Below are 13,985 nucleotides of genomic sequence, written 5' to 3' on the forward strand. Positions count from 1 at the left end.
AATGGATAAATTTAGATCAAAGTTTGACTTAAAACGGCAACAATGAAGGTCATTAAATTAAAAAAACTTACTCATGATTGCATTGAACAATGTATGCTGACCTATGTCAATGATACCTTCATTGTTATAAGTAGCCTTTCTCTCATTTACACTATTAAGAAATAGTTTTGCTTCTGGTTCCTCTTTTCTCATCTTAGTAAAGTACACTATATATTGAACTTATGAATAACTTGAGATCTTCATTGCTGTTGGCTTTACATCACCTAAGCTCAAATTTGACTCAAAAATTTTTAGCCAAGTTTAGCTTCCTAGACACTTATCCCATTTCAACTCAACTAGCCACTATTAGGTTTGGAATTCTTTACAGTGTCATAAACATTGCTTCATAGACTATAATACATTGCTGAAAGAGTCCAAGTTCATGTTGCTATAATAACATTATTAATATTAATATGATTAAAAAATATTTTGGAATATACATTAGTATTGTTTATAGGGGATTTCAACTTAATATGGAAATATTAGAGATGAATATTTTTTGTATAAATTAGTATGAAATTATGATAAAAACCTTACAATTGTTATAATATGTGAATCATTGAATTAGCTCACTTAGATATTTAATATAAAAAATTCTCATGTTGTGCTTAAAATAATAAATTTTATAAATTAATAGTAGAATTTTAGGAGAAATAGAAAATAGATTGTTAATAGCGAATATACAACCTACGATATAATTTATTAAGACAAATTTCTATAATAGATATGTTTTTGGTATCTAATATTTGATGATGGTTTAATAGAAATAGAACTTATTGTCAAAATAAAAATAAAAAAATACTTTATTCATAATTCTTAAAACACACGTAGATATGTATTATTAAAATAATAATAATAATAATAATTATTATTATTATTATTATTATTATTATTATTATTTTAAATAAAATAAATAAAAATAAAAAGATCAAAAGAATAGAAAAAAGAAGAAAAATTTAAAAAGAAGTCAAGAAGAAGAAAGAAAAAGAAAAAACAAAAAAGAGAGAAGAAAGAAAGAAGGACAAAAGAAAAGATAAAAAAAAAAAAAAAAAAAAAAAAAAGAGAGAAGAAAAAGAAATAAAATAAAACAAAAATAGAAAGGTGATCAAAAAGGCAAGAGATTGCCCCTGAATGGCAATAGCTTCTTTGTCAATAGGAATTCATGCCACTCCAGATTTATTTTGATTTATTTTTTTAAATTTATTTTTTTATATTCTAATTAATAGTTCTACAATAGGTGGATATATTTTTTCTTGCACCAATCTTGAGATTATTGATGCAATGCAATGAGAGTTTTTTGGGAGGTGGTATTGGATCTAATAATGTGGAATTTTTTCTTTTTTGTGATCTTTGGATTTTGATGTTGTAAAAAAAGTAGGATATTTTTTGGCCTTAGAATTTGGTTATGAGATTATAATGGCTAGAAGTAGGGGATATAAGTGCTTTTGTAGTAGATTAAAAGTTGTGTTGCTGGTTCAATTCTTATAATTCTTGTGGTTTTGTAGAATAGTGTTGTGAGGTAGCAATGCAAGGATTATTTTTTTTTTTTTTTTCTCTTATTCTCTCTTATCTATGAATTTTGGGTGGCTAGACAGGTATTTGGAAATAGAGACGATACATTCAGGAGGTAATTGATTGTGTGACCCTAACGTGAACGCTTAAGCAACTAGTCATTTCCCGTGTTCAAATCCCCCTATACGGGTTTATTCTGGGAAGTTTCTTCCACAATAAGTAAAACGAGCAATCACAGCAATTTATTTGATGTTGATAGTATAGAGTTTGTGCCATTGCTGAGTTTAATATTGTAATAGTTTTTTGATAGTGTCATAATACAAATGCTTATAGTATATAAAAATTAATTAAAACATATAATATATTTATAAGTCTTCATGTATATTAGAATATTTAGTAGGATAACTTAAAAAGAGATGATGTAAGAAAATTTATTTTAAATTTTATCTATATTAATCATCGTGTTTAAATTATATAAGATTTAGATATTTAATATAAAATTTTAGAAAAGATAGAAGCTCAAAGATGAAGATCCAAACTACTAGGAAGCTTATTTAGAGGAATAAAAGCAAGGTATGATGAAGACAAGGAGTGAAGGTCGTCATCTCTATTGATCAAAGGCTATGTCCAATAGGCTTTCAACAAGTTAATTGTGACCATAATAAGAATTTTAGAAACTTCAAAAGGAGCATTTAAGAATCACAAGTAAGGATTATAAGGTTCAGGATTTGGACTACAATTTGTGTAAATAATTTAGAAGGTTTGAAGTTTAAATTAAGATGTTATAGCCATTTGAAGTTAAGGTGTCTTTTAAGACATATTATTATTTTTTTTGAAGATATGAAAAGTTATATAGTAACTTTTGGAAATCAAAAGATGTAGCTACAAGGATGATTTTAAGACCTACATATTTTGTAAATAAATTATTATATTTGAAGTTTGTATAAAGAAGTTATAAAGCATTGAAGATAGTATATATAATTTAAAGGCAATAAGTGAGTTGTTTTATTGATAGTAATGATTGAAGTCATATTTTAATTTTTCAAACGAATTTTTGGCTCAAAATTTCTAAAAATGTAAATTATTAGGTTAAAAAGCTATACATCAAAATTTTATGGTATTTGAATACTTAATTTATGAGATGTAATAAAAATGGCATGTAAAGGTATGTAAGCAAGGATTTGAAGCTATTGTTAGGATTTTGGCAATATTTCAAGATTCATAAAAAAATTTATAATTAAAATTTATTTTAATAGTTTTTTAAAAAATATTAGTATTTTATATAAATGTTTAGTTTGTTTGGATGGTCCAATAATAAAATATGAGTTGTTGAAGTTTAGGAAAAATTCACCTTAAGGATATATAAAGATTTAGAATATTTTTATAACACTTTGGATGTTATTTGGTATTTAATGCTTATATATTGATGTAATGACTCCTATAATGAAAATTTTATATATAAACTTGGTACTTTTTTATCTTGAAACTTGATTAAGTAATTAGTGAGATCCAAAAGCCTAATCTTTTCTTGAGGCAATTCTTTCTATTCCAACATATTGGTGCTTCTATTGAGAGTACTTTAAGGTACTAAATTTTTTAATAAGTGAGGATGGAGGATCAAATCTTAAGGTTTGTATTACTATATAGAATCGATGCCTATGAATTATTTAGGATATTTTTTTAATTTATAGAAGAGAAGCAACAAGTACATAGAGATGATAGAAACATTGCCAATGCTTTATAAGTAGTGGTGGATAAGATTAAAAGGTTTGGTGGAAGGAACATCACTAAGTTTTTAATACTTTATATATATAAAATAGAAGTGCATCAAGTTTGAAAAATGAAGATAAATATGTTAAGTCTATAGAAGATCATCAAATAGAATGTACATCTTTAGAATTTACAAAGGTAAAAAGTATATATAAGAAGTATATATAAATACTTATTCTAAATGTGATAATGATAGAACAAGAAGTAGTAGTTGTTGAATTTTTTATTAGATTAGAGCTATTATAGAGACATATGTAAGATTAGAGGACTTTAAAGATCAAATTTTGGACTTAATTAATTATAGATTTAAAATAAACATCATGTTAAGGTGGATGTAGAAGAAAAATAAGTTGCCAATTGATATCAATCATGGTTGGATAATTAGAGCTACAAACAGCCAACAAAGTGATTTATATGGAGCTTACCAATTGTAAAGACAAGATTTGAGTTATAGAAGTGGAGCAAAATTTCTTCATGCAAAATTTTGCTATATATCCAATAATACTTAATCAATTCTATATTATAGTTTTTAGAATAGAAACTAGAGTCTTAAATGATGATTCACATTATGCAAAGTTTTATAGATGGGATAAAACAAAAGCTATGTAATTTATTATTATCTGTAAGAGGCACAATGAACAATTAAGAGGGATATTTTTAGAGCTTCTAAATAACTTTGTGGATTTTTAGAGAGGACCCTTATAATATAGGAATATATGGATATAAATAAATCATTTGTAAATTTCAATGTAGATAATATGAGTTTTAGATATTTAGACTTTATTAATAATAGATTTGTGAATATTCAAAGGATTAAAGATTTAGGTTTCATAAATGAAAGAAGAGTAAAGATTTTTTTTTTTTAAAAAGAGTAGATTTAGTTTTAGATGATTAAGCCATAGTTAGAGTAATAGAAGAAGTAAATTCAAAGGATGTTCTAATTAAAATTCTAAAGAATTTAGCTATGAATATGGATATAGATGCTATAGTAGAAATATACTCAAAAAGAACTTATGAAAAATTAGAAAAGATAGTAGCAAATGGTGGGCTTGCTATAAGCTATGGATTGAAACATGAGATGAGAATAAAAACTAAATATAAAACTATGGCAAAAAAGGTAAAACTTATAGCTATTTAGTTACCAATTGATACTATAGAATATATTAAGGAAGCAATTAAAAAGCCAAGTTTAAGAGAGAGGTACAAAATCAAATATCAATTTACTCAAGCATCATTAATTAAGATGAAAATTGGAAGAAGTGATTTCTTGATATTAATGAAAAAAATATGTTTTGAAAAATGTTTATTAGACATGATAAGGCATTTTTCTTAATTCCTAATGAGATTGAATGTGTATATCTTAATATTATAGTATCTATGATAATCTTTACAATGCCAGACATTCCATGGAATTTAATGCCTATACTTGAGCTTAGAACTTTATTTCAAAAATTGATAGAATTATTAAACGAGAAGATAAAGAAGGGTATTTTAGAATCTTTAATTTCTCTCTATTCTAATAGATGGTTCACAATATCTAAGAAATCAGAGATATTAAGGTTTATTCAGGATATGCAACTTGAAAAAAAAGTGATTATTCAAAATATCAGATCAAGTCTTATAGTAGATGAAGTAGCTAAGTAATATGCAAGTCATGCCATCTATTCTAATAGAGACTTGTATTCTGGATATGACCAATTTTAATTGGCTAAAGAGAATAGAAATTTAACTACCATGAAGATTCTTTTGGATTTAATAATGATGTGTACCTTTCTTTAAAGTGCAACCAATTCAATAGCTTATATGCAAAATTCTATGAAGCAAATATTGAAAGAATTTGTATTTAAAAAACTATTCTATTTTTTGATGATATATCTATAAAACAAAATAGGCAAAAAATCAAGCATGAGAATATAAAAAAAATATTTGTCTGGATCATATTCAAAGTATATTATGATATTCTATTAAATCACAGTGAAGGTAATAAAAGAGTATTAATAGAATATCATAATATACTTTGAATATGATGTAGAAGAATTTGGGCCATATATACTAAGTTCAAAGAAAGATATTGGTGGAAGAACTTATGCAACGATGTAGAATATTTTATGAGCTCATGCATAGAGTATCAACTACAATCTAAGATTAGATATAAAAATAGATTATATCCTATTTATCTACAAAAATGATATAAATGAATAAGTGATTTAGCTAACAGGGATGCTTATAAATGAATTATAATTTATAAATGAATTAGCTAACAGGGATGCTTGTCGGAACGTTCAATTGTACTCTGCAAGGACATACATCATGGATTTCTTACTAGAGTTTATAAAGTTGAAGAAAGACTTGATTGCTAAGTTTCTTGAAGGGTACGAATATGAAATCGAGATCAGACTGAAAGATGTAATAGAGAAGGAATTTATAGGACTTCCAAAAGTCAATAACATTATCACCACAGAAGAGACACTATATTCAGTAAAAGGTAGCAGTACTGTTACAGTCAGAGAAATAAACTCTGAATTCTTTATCAAAGAAAAAGTATCATCAAGGATAATTCCTAGGTTCAATGCAGAGGCTGTGCTATCTCTTGAGCGAAGGCATCACAAGGAAGAAGGGATGATACTAAGGATTAAGAGGAATAAAGAAAGTACAGAATCAATACAAAGTATATCCAATAATATAATAATAGATAGCAGATCAAAAGTAAGAACAAGTATTATTGATATACTTCATCACACTTAATAATATCATAAAAAAATAAAATTATTATAAGATATGAATGTTAAGTGTACTTTAGACCTACTTTAATATTAGCTATGGATAGCTCTTGAGTTTGTAATTTAAAGCTATAAGGTAAACGATATTCCTTTGTGTTCCTTCTGTTACAATTAATACATGGATTACCAGAGTATATCGTACTACAATCATGACATATCCATACCTCACACAAATCAGAGGTGTTCTTTAACTTCTCAAGAAGCATCGATGCTGCTCCATGTGCTATAAGACAATCCTTCTCCATTTTTCCAAATCGCAGTCCTCCTTTTCTTGATTGTCCTTCAACTGGTTGCTTTGTAAGACTTTGTATGACACCTTTGGATATCGAATGGGCCTTGTCTCTAGCTTGATGTCTAAGAACATCATAGTAACATATACCAATTGCAACTCTCGCTTCTATAGGTAATCCTGTAGTACCACAATACATCTTCTGTTTAGAGAATTTAGCTGTATCACCTTCAAAGCTTCCATAAGCTTTATTGAATGTTGTTGCATCTATACAGCTGCTCTCTCTAGACTTCGGCTTTGAAGGAAGTATTGGATCTCTAGCATTGTTTGAGTCTAGTACATAGATCTTACACATTACCATCTCTAGTAGATGATCCATGGTCATCCTACTAGGTATTGCATGAGGGTTGATTATAAGATCAGGTGCTATCCCATCTTTAGTAAATAGTAAATCTTCTTGTGACATGATAGCTCCAATCACACCCTTTTGTGAATGCCGTGATGTGAACTTATCTCCTACAATAGGAAATTTGTATAGCAATATTCTTACTCTAACTATCTTGTTCCCTTCTACGCTTGTATGTTTAGTTACCTTATCAACCCGTCCTGATACAAAGCTCTTCAGTACTATCTTCTCTATGCTTTGTTTCTTTTCTGTTATTATAAATTTAGCGGCAATGGTATCACCATCTTTTACTTGTTGATCAATTAACACAATGCCATCGTTGTCACGTAAGATATCTCCATCTAGAATATATACAAGAGTCTCATTCATAAACTTGTTCTCTATGATCTCAACAACTTCGTATTTAATACTTGAGGATAGTCCTCTGTCTATTGATGACTTGTTAAACAACAAAGAGTCCTCTTGATTATATTCAGAGTATGACAATATAACAATTACAATGTTTACTCCATTGTATTCCTTTATTGTGTTTGATATAGTTGTTGTACATATAGGCTTTTGAGCGTATGTTAATATCTTTGAGTCTAATACCATGCTTGTCATTATATGGAGAGTAAGAGGTATTGCTTGCTTGCTCATAGCTGATTGGAATACTATTCTTGATGATTGGTTGAAATTAGCATAGGGAGTCATAGATGCAGATAGTCCAAACATGAACAATGGATGTATCTCAATATGTGTATGTTGTTTGCAGATGCTATCATACGTTGTAGCAATGAAGCATTGCATATGCTCTGTTGCATCTATCATCTCTAACGTGCCAGCTTTGTGCATATCATCAACTGTGGTGTTGCTACAGACTGATGCACTTCCATTAGTACATATCAACAGAGATCTATTGTATCTACCTCTAATTGTCTGAATGTGTATTCTTTTATCTGATGAGTAGTATATGGATACGAATATGAATGCTTCTCCCTTTTTCTTGTATGCCTTTATGCTTCTAAATACGTTATCCTTCGATGTCCTTGCAACAAACAATCCATTGATAAACAAAGCATCGTTCCCTCGAGGCAATACACCAAGATGGTTTAAGACATCATCTGGATCAACATAAGGTGTTATTGTACATGTTGATGATAAGTACTTAACAACACCTACATCAGGACCCTTTGGTGTTTCACAAGGACATATATATCTAAGCTGAGTTGGATGTATTTGCCTCATTATAGCACTTGCTCTTTCTTCGGAGCTAATCTCAACTCTCCTAACTTGAGACAATGAATTAATTGTTGACTTTGATGATAACACTTGAGATATAATTCTTTTATTATCACCTTGAGTATAGCCTTCTCATATGCTTGTCTTAAAGTTGCTTTGGATATCCTTTGATATTCGATTTAGTGCGCTTACTATCACTACTTTCTGCTTACTATTGCTTCTTATCTTTTGCTGATTCAGCTTGTTAATCCTCTTCTCTATGCACCTCCGTACAATGTCCGCTGGTGTATGCACACATTTAAAGCTCAAGCAGTCCCTATCATCTTCTTGTCTGAGTGTCACGGACACAAAATACAGACTTGAAATCTAACAAGAAGTTCAAGAAGAAGTGGCAGAACTAGATTAAACAGATGAGTACAAGAACAACACCAGAAAGGTGAGCTAGAACTCCAAGAGATGTGTTGTCGAGACTGAAGAACCCTTCAGCCTCGACTCCTATATATACTACTGAATAGGAAGCTTCTCGAGCTACTTCCGCTAACTAGGACGCTTCTCCAACAACTTCTACTAATTAGGAAACTTCTCGAGCAACTTCCTAGAATCTATCAGAATATTCTAGAACCTTCTAAGAATATTCTAGAACCTTCTAAGTGAATCTTTAGGGAATATTCTAAGAATCTTCTAGAACCTTCTAAAGGAATCTTTAGAGAATCTTTAGAGAATATTCTAGAAGAATATTCGAAGAATCTTCTAATGTATGTCCATGACATCACCTCCTCTTCTAACTTTGAGGTCTCCGAGAAGCAATGTTGTTATCAGTCAATACCAACGCAAGAAAATGAAAATCTGTCGCATCACATCCGCTATGAATTCCAATTGTTGTTCGCGAGGCAAATGATTCATCGGTCTTTGGAGCCAACGGTAGTGACCAACACCTTCAACCTCTGATCAAGCGTGGACTTCTGTGTCTTCATTGTGAAACTGTCCTCCAAACACACCTTCTGGCAGACCGTCGTAGGCAGGCTCGACCTCAAATATAATTACTAGCGATCTGTTGCTCGGTATCCTCCGACGTCGTCGTGGTGCAGGCGGTTCTTCATCTCGCGGTTGTCTTCGTGAGCTAGTCGCTTGAGATGACATAACAAGTGTAGTATCTTGACTATCCATGTCCAAAGGTTAAAATGATGAGAGCAAACTATAGTTGCTAACAAAGTTCTACACTATCGAACTATGGATTTTGGAGGTGCCCTCCCCCCTTTTTATGCTACTTGATGAGCAAGCTTCATCAAGAAGCTATCGTTGAATCGGCTTAGGTTTATGAGGATATCGTTGATGAAATTCTTGTACCTTTTTTGGTACATTGGCAAGATTTTCGACACGCTCCCACGTTCGTTCATTGATGTCGTATCCACTCCAATGCACTAAATACTCCAATTTTCTCCTATTACGCCGTGAATCTAGTACCTTTTCCACCTCGTATTCCTCATGGTTTTCAATTTCGATACTTGGTGGCGGACTTTGTACTCTTTGGGGAAAAGCTGACTCTCGATAAGGTTCCAACAAAGACACATGAAAGATTGGATGTACCTTCATAGTAGCTGGTAACTCCAGACGATATGCCACCGGATTGATCTGCTTCCCGATAAAAAATGGCCCTAATCTCCGATAGTCCAATTTGTCACATGGCCACTTGGTCTCGATATTCCGTCGAAGAAGCCATACTTTACTTCCAACTTTAAAAGTAGGCGCCTCATTTCGATATTTATCTGCAGATGCCTTGTAACTCTCTTGGGCAGATTGCAATTGAAGCTTCAACGTTGCTTGAAGCTCCGATAGTTGCTTCACAAATCCTTCAGCTGCTGGGTTGTTATTTGCTGAAGAACTCAATAAATCGAGCTTGGGGTGGTATCCGTAGTTGGAGAAGAATGGTGTTTGTTGAGTTGACGCATGAAGAGTGTTGTTGTATGCGAACTCAGCAAGCGGTAGATATGCAGTCCAATCATCTTGTTGATAGTTGATGCTGCATCGTAAATATTGCTCCAAAACTTGATTCACCCGCTCCGTTTGACCGTCAGTTTGAGGATGAAAAGCCGAAGAGAGCTTAATATCCACCTTCAATATCTCAAAGAGGGACCTCCAAAACTTGGATACAAACTGAGTACCTCGATCCAACACGATATCATCTGGTAGGCCATGATAACGATATATGTTATCAAGAAAGAGTCTTGCGGTGTCTTCACTTGACGATGTTTTCTTGCAAGGCACGAAATGCGCCATCTTTGTAGATCGATCCACCACAACAAAGATGCTGTCAAATGAATTCGATGGCGGTAGGTCCGTAATGAAGTCCATAGAAACTGAAGACCATGGTCGGTGCGGAATAGGCAATGGCTGGAGAAGTCCATACGGACGATGTCGAGGGATCTTGGATCTTGAACAAACATCACAAGAAAGAAAAAATTCCTTCACATCCTTCCACATTTGGGGCCACCAAAAATCTCGTGAAATGAGCTCCAAAGTCTTATTGAATCCAAAATGTCCCGCAGCTGGAAAGTCGTGGCGAGATTGAAGTACTCGGAGTCGAGTTGGTCCTTTCGGGATATACAACCGCTCCTCAAAATACAGAAGATCTCCCTCCACCTTAAACTTGTCATTATCGACACGTTGTTTGATGTCAAGAGCTATAGAATCCTCAATGGTCGTAGTACGTACCTCGCTGAGGAAGCCGTCATCGATAGTTGCAACAGTAGCAAAAATCCTAAATTTTTCTGGTTTCAACAATGTTGTACATTGTTGATCAAACGCTGCTTCTCCAACCTTTGGCGCAAGATACGATCTCCTCGATAATGCGTCAGATAATCCTTGCTGTTTTTCAGGGCGGTAGGTGATAATAAAGTCAAATCATGATAGAGACATATTCCATCGAGTTTGACGACGATTCAAAATTTGAGCTGTCATGAAATACTCCAAATTCTTGTGGTCCGTATAAACAGTCACTGGATGTGCAGCTCCTTGGAGGAAGTGACGCCACTCTTGGAAGGCATCCACTATAGCAAGCAGCTCTTTGTCGTGGATCTCGTAGTTGATCTCAGCAGCAGAGAACTTCCGTGAATAGAACGCAACTGGATGAAGCTTCTTGTCTATGCCCATCTGTGAAAGCACAGCTCCCAAAGCAAAATCTGAAGCATCGGTCTCTAAATAGAAAGCCTTTGCAAAGTCAGGGTGTACCAAGATTGGAGCCGTAGTGAATGCCGTCTTGAGATCTTGAAATGCTTTTGCTGCTTGTGATCCCCATTCAAGCTTGTCTTTGCTTGTTAGACGCGTGAGTGGTGCAGCAACTTGAGAATAATTCTTGATGAAGATCCGATAGAAGTTAGCAAATCCAAGAAAACACTGAACATCTCTAACCGTCTTCGGAACTTCCCAAGATATAATTGCTTCTACCTTTTTTGGATCCATCTTCAAGCCCTCTGTAGTCGCAATGAAGCCCAAAAATTCCATCTCATTCTGGTGAAATTGACACTTCTCCAACTTGGCGTAGAGTCCTCGTTCGCGTAGTTTTTCAAGAACCAAACAAACGTGCTTCTCATGTTCTTCTTCATTCTTGGAAAATATCAAAATATCATCCAGATAGATGACAACAAAGTCATCGAGGTACTCCCGAAAGATGTCGTTCATCATATGCTGAAAGACCGCTGGAGCATTGGTAAGACCAAAAGGCATGACATTGTACTCAAAATGGCCATACCTTGTACGAAAGGTTGTCTTCCATTCATCTCCTTCTTTGATTCGCACAAGGTTGTAGGCTCTTCTTAAATCAATCTTTGTAAAAATCCTTGCACGTCCAAGTTGATCTAAGAGGCCGGAGATCAAAGGTAAGGGATAGCGATTTTTCTTGGTCACCTTGTTGAGTCCTCGGTAGTCCACGCACATCCGCAGTGAGCCATCCTTTTTCTTCACGAATAGGATTGGTGCTCCAACTGGCGACTTTGAATGTCGAATAAAATTCTTGGCTAGATTCTCATCGATGTACTTCTACAATTCTGCCAACTCCATCTGCGATAGGTTGTATATTGGACCAAAAGGTGGTTGCGCTCCTTCCTCTAAGTCTATGGCGCAATCATATGGTCGATGTTCCGGCAGTATATCAGCGTTCTTCTTCTGAAATACGTCTTCAAAATCCCTATATTGCTCTGGTATATTCGATGTTGAGATATTCTCGCCGCTAGTTGGAGCTGCATAAATGACAAATGGTGTGCCTTCCTTGGACGATCTTAGGAACGCTCTCGCTCCAATAAACATGGATTTCTTTATGTAGGTTCTACCAACAGGTTTATTATTATTTTTTTCAGGAAATGTTATCCTTTGTAGCCTCCAATCAATGGACGGATTATGATCTTCTAACCAAGAAAGACCAAGGATAACAGGGCTTGATGGGATTCTAATAATATTAAAAATAACGTGACTACTATGGTCCTTAAACACCACTTCTATAGGTTCTGATTCGTGGGTAACGTTGCCTGACAATAAGGGTCGTCCATCTATCATCTCTACGTGAACAGGTTTGGACTTCTGTACTAAATGGATCTTGTGGCGTTTAGTAAACTCTTCATCTAAAAAACAAGTAGATGCCCCCGAATCCAATAAAGCTAAAGTTTTTTGTTTTTGAGGGCCTAAAAACAAAGGAATTGTAAAACAACGGGCAGGTTGGACAGAGAAGGAGGAACCTGATTGTTGTCGTGATATTAGATTGTCCAGCCGCACGGTTCCTACTGTGGCTGGGAGTCGTCGTTTTCCGGAATCATTGCACTTCTAGTCTTGACAGGGTGCCAATTTTGCTTCTTGGGGCAATTTCCAACCTTGTGACCTTCTTCTCTACAGTACAAACATAACCCTTCCTCCATACGCCGTTTCTTCTCTGTTGGAGTAAGAGATCGGACACACGCCGTGTCGATTTGCATGTATGTTGCCTCCGAATGTGAGTTTAAGCTATTTGCAGACATAGTCACGTCGTAACGAGTCATTTGGTGTCTTGGACGTTGGTCTTGGCGACGCTGGAATAGGCGGTTGTCACACTTTACAGCTTGGCTAATAGCTTCGTTGAGCGTTTGAGGATCAGGAAGAGATAATAGCAAGTCCTTCACATCATCCTTCAAGCCCCAATAAAACTGACTCACCAACGCCTCTTCACCCCAATTAATGTCACTTGTCAATTGTCTGAAATCCGAGGCATAGACTGATGTAGAGCGTGTTCCTTGTCGTAGCGATCGGATCTTTGTTGTAGCCCATCGAACTTTATCATGCTCGCCAAATGCTTCTGCAAACGCCTCCAAGAACGTTTCAAAGTTGCTCAGGATTGGCGATCGCTTCTCGAACAAGGGAGTAAACCAAGACAGAGCTTGTGCTGTAAGCAAGGTTCCAACAAGCCCAACACGCGCTTCCTCCGTCGGATAACGTTCGGGCTGTAAAATTGTTATCAACCTGATTTGGTTGACAAAACTTCGAAACTTGGAACGAGTTCCATCAAACTTATCCGGAAGACTAACTCGAGGCTCGTTTCGTTGTAAGACTACTCGAACTTGTTGAAATGGAGGTAGAACTGCTTCTTCTGGCGCATAAGTTTGAGGCAAATATGCTTTAGATGGCGCTATCCCAGATGCTCCATTGTTATGGAGTCCTACCATGACTCCTTCGATCTCTGTTGTCCTATGTGACAATAAGGCAAGAGCATTTATGATGGCGTCTAGTTTGGATTCCAAACTTTCAGCCATATTAACGTCTTAACCTTCGGCTAACCTTCAGAAAGAAGAAAAAAGAGTTTTGACAAGAGGACAATATTGGTTCAGAGGAGAGTACTCCGCAACCTCTAAAACGCCTTAAGACTCCAAGATGAGGGGTAATCCACTCTCTCCAAGAAGAATAAGGCTCCAATATTGAGAAAGAAGAGATATCAGTTTAGAGGAGGGTAATCCGCAACCTCTAAAACACTAGCACACCTTCAAGAAGAGGGGTAATCCACTCTCTAACA

At 34.3% G+C, this 13,985-nt stretch overlaps 1 protein-coding gene across 1 annotated transcript; it reads right to left on the reverse strand.

The window, feature by feature from the left end:
• Positions 1 to 5,773: 5,773 nt before the first annotated feature.
• On the reverse strand, positions 5,774 to 11,957 carry LOC112278650 (uncharacterized). Its single transcript, XM_024512257.2, has 3 exons — positions 11,738 to 11,957; positions 6,266 to 7,654; positions 5,774 to 5,815 (listed from the first exon to the last, which is right to left on the reverse strand). The coding sequence occupies exons 1-3, from the start codon at positions 11,888 to 11,890 to the stop codon at positions 5,774 to 5,776; spliced, it is 1,584 nt and encodes a 527-aa protein (XP_024368025.2). The 5' UTR covers positions 11,891 to 11,957.
• Between the last annotated feature and the right edge of the window lie 2,028 nt (positions 11,958 to 13,985).

The sequence above is a fragment of the Physcomitrium patens genome, chromosome 3, assembly GCF_059467195.1.
Source record: "Physcomitrium patens ecotype Gransden chromosome 3, ASM5946719v1, whole genome shotgun sequence".
NCBI lineage: Eukaryota > Viridiplantae > Streptophyta > Bryopsida > Funariales > Funariaceae > Physcomitrium > Physcomitrium patens.

What these genes read in the sequence shown, in the direction of transcription:
- LOC112278650 (XM_024512257.2), bottom strand. Translation starts at nt 11,890, where the DNA reads ATGTGCGTGGACTACCGAGGACTCAACAAGGTGACCAAGAAAAATCGC. An exon ending in ACCTTGTGCGAATCAAAGAA is followed by an intron (nt 7,655 to 11,737) that starts GGAGATGAATGG and finishes ATACACATTCAG; the next exon opens with ACAATTAGAGGTAGATACAA. An exon ending in ACACCTCTGATTTGTGTGAG is followed by an intron (nt 5,816 to 6,265) that starts GTATGGATATGT and finishes TGACTGTAACAG; the next exon opens with TACTGCTACCTTTTACTGAA.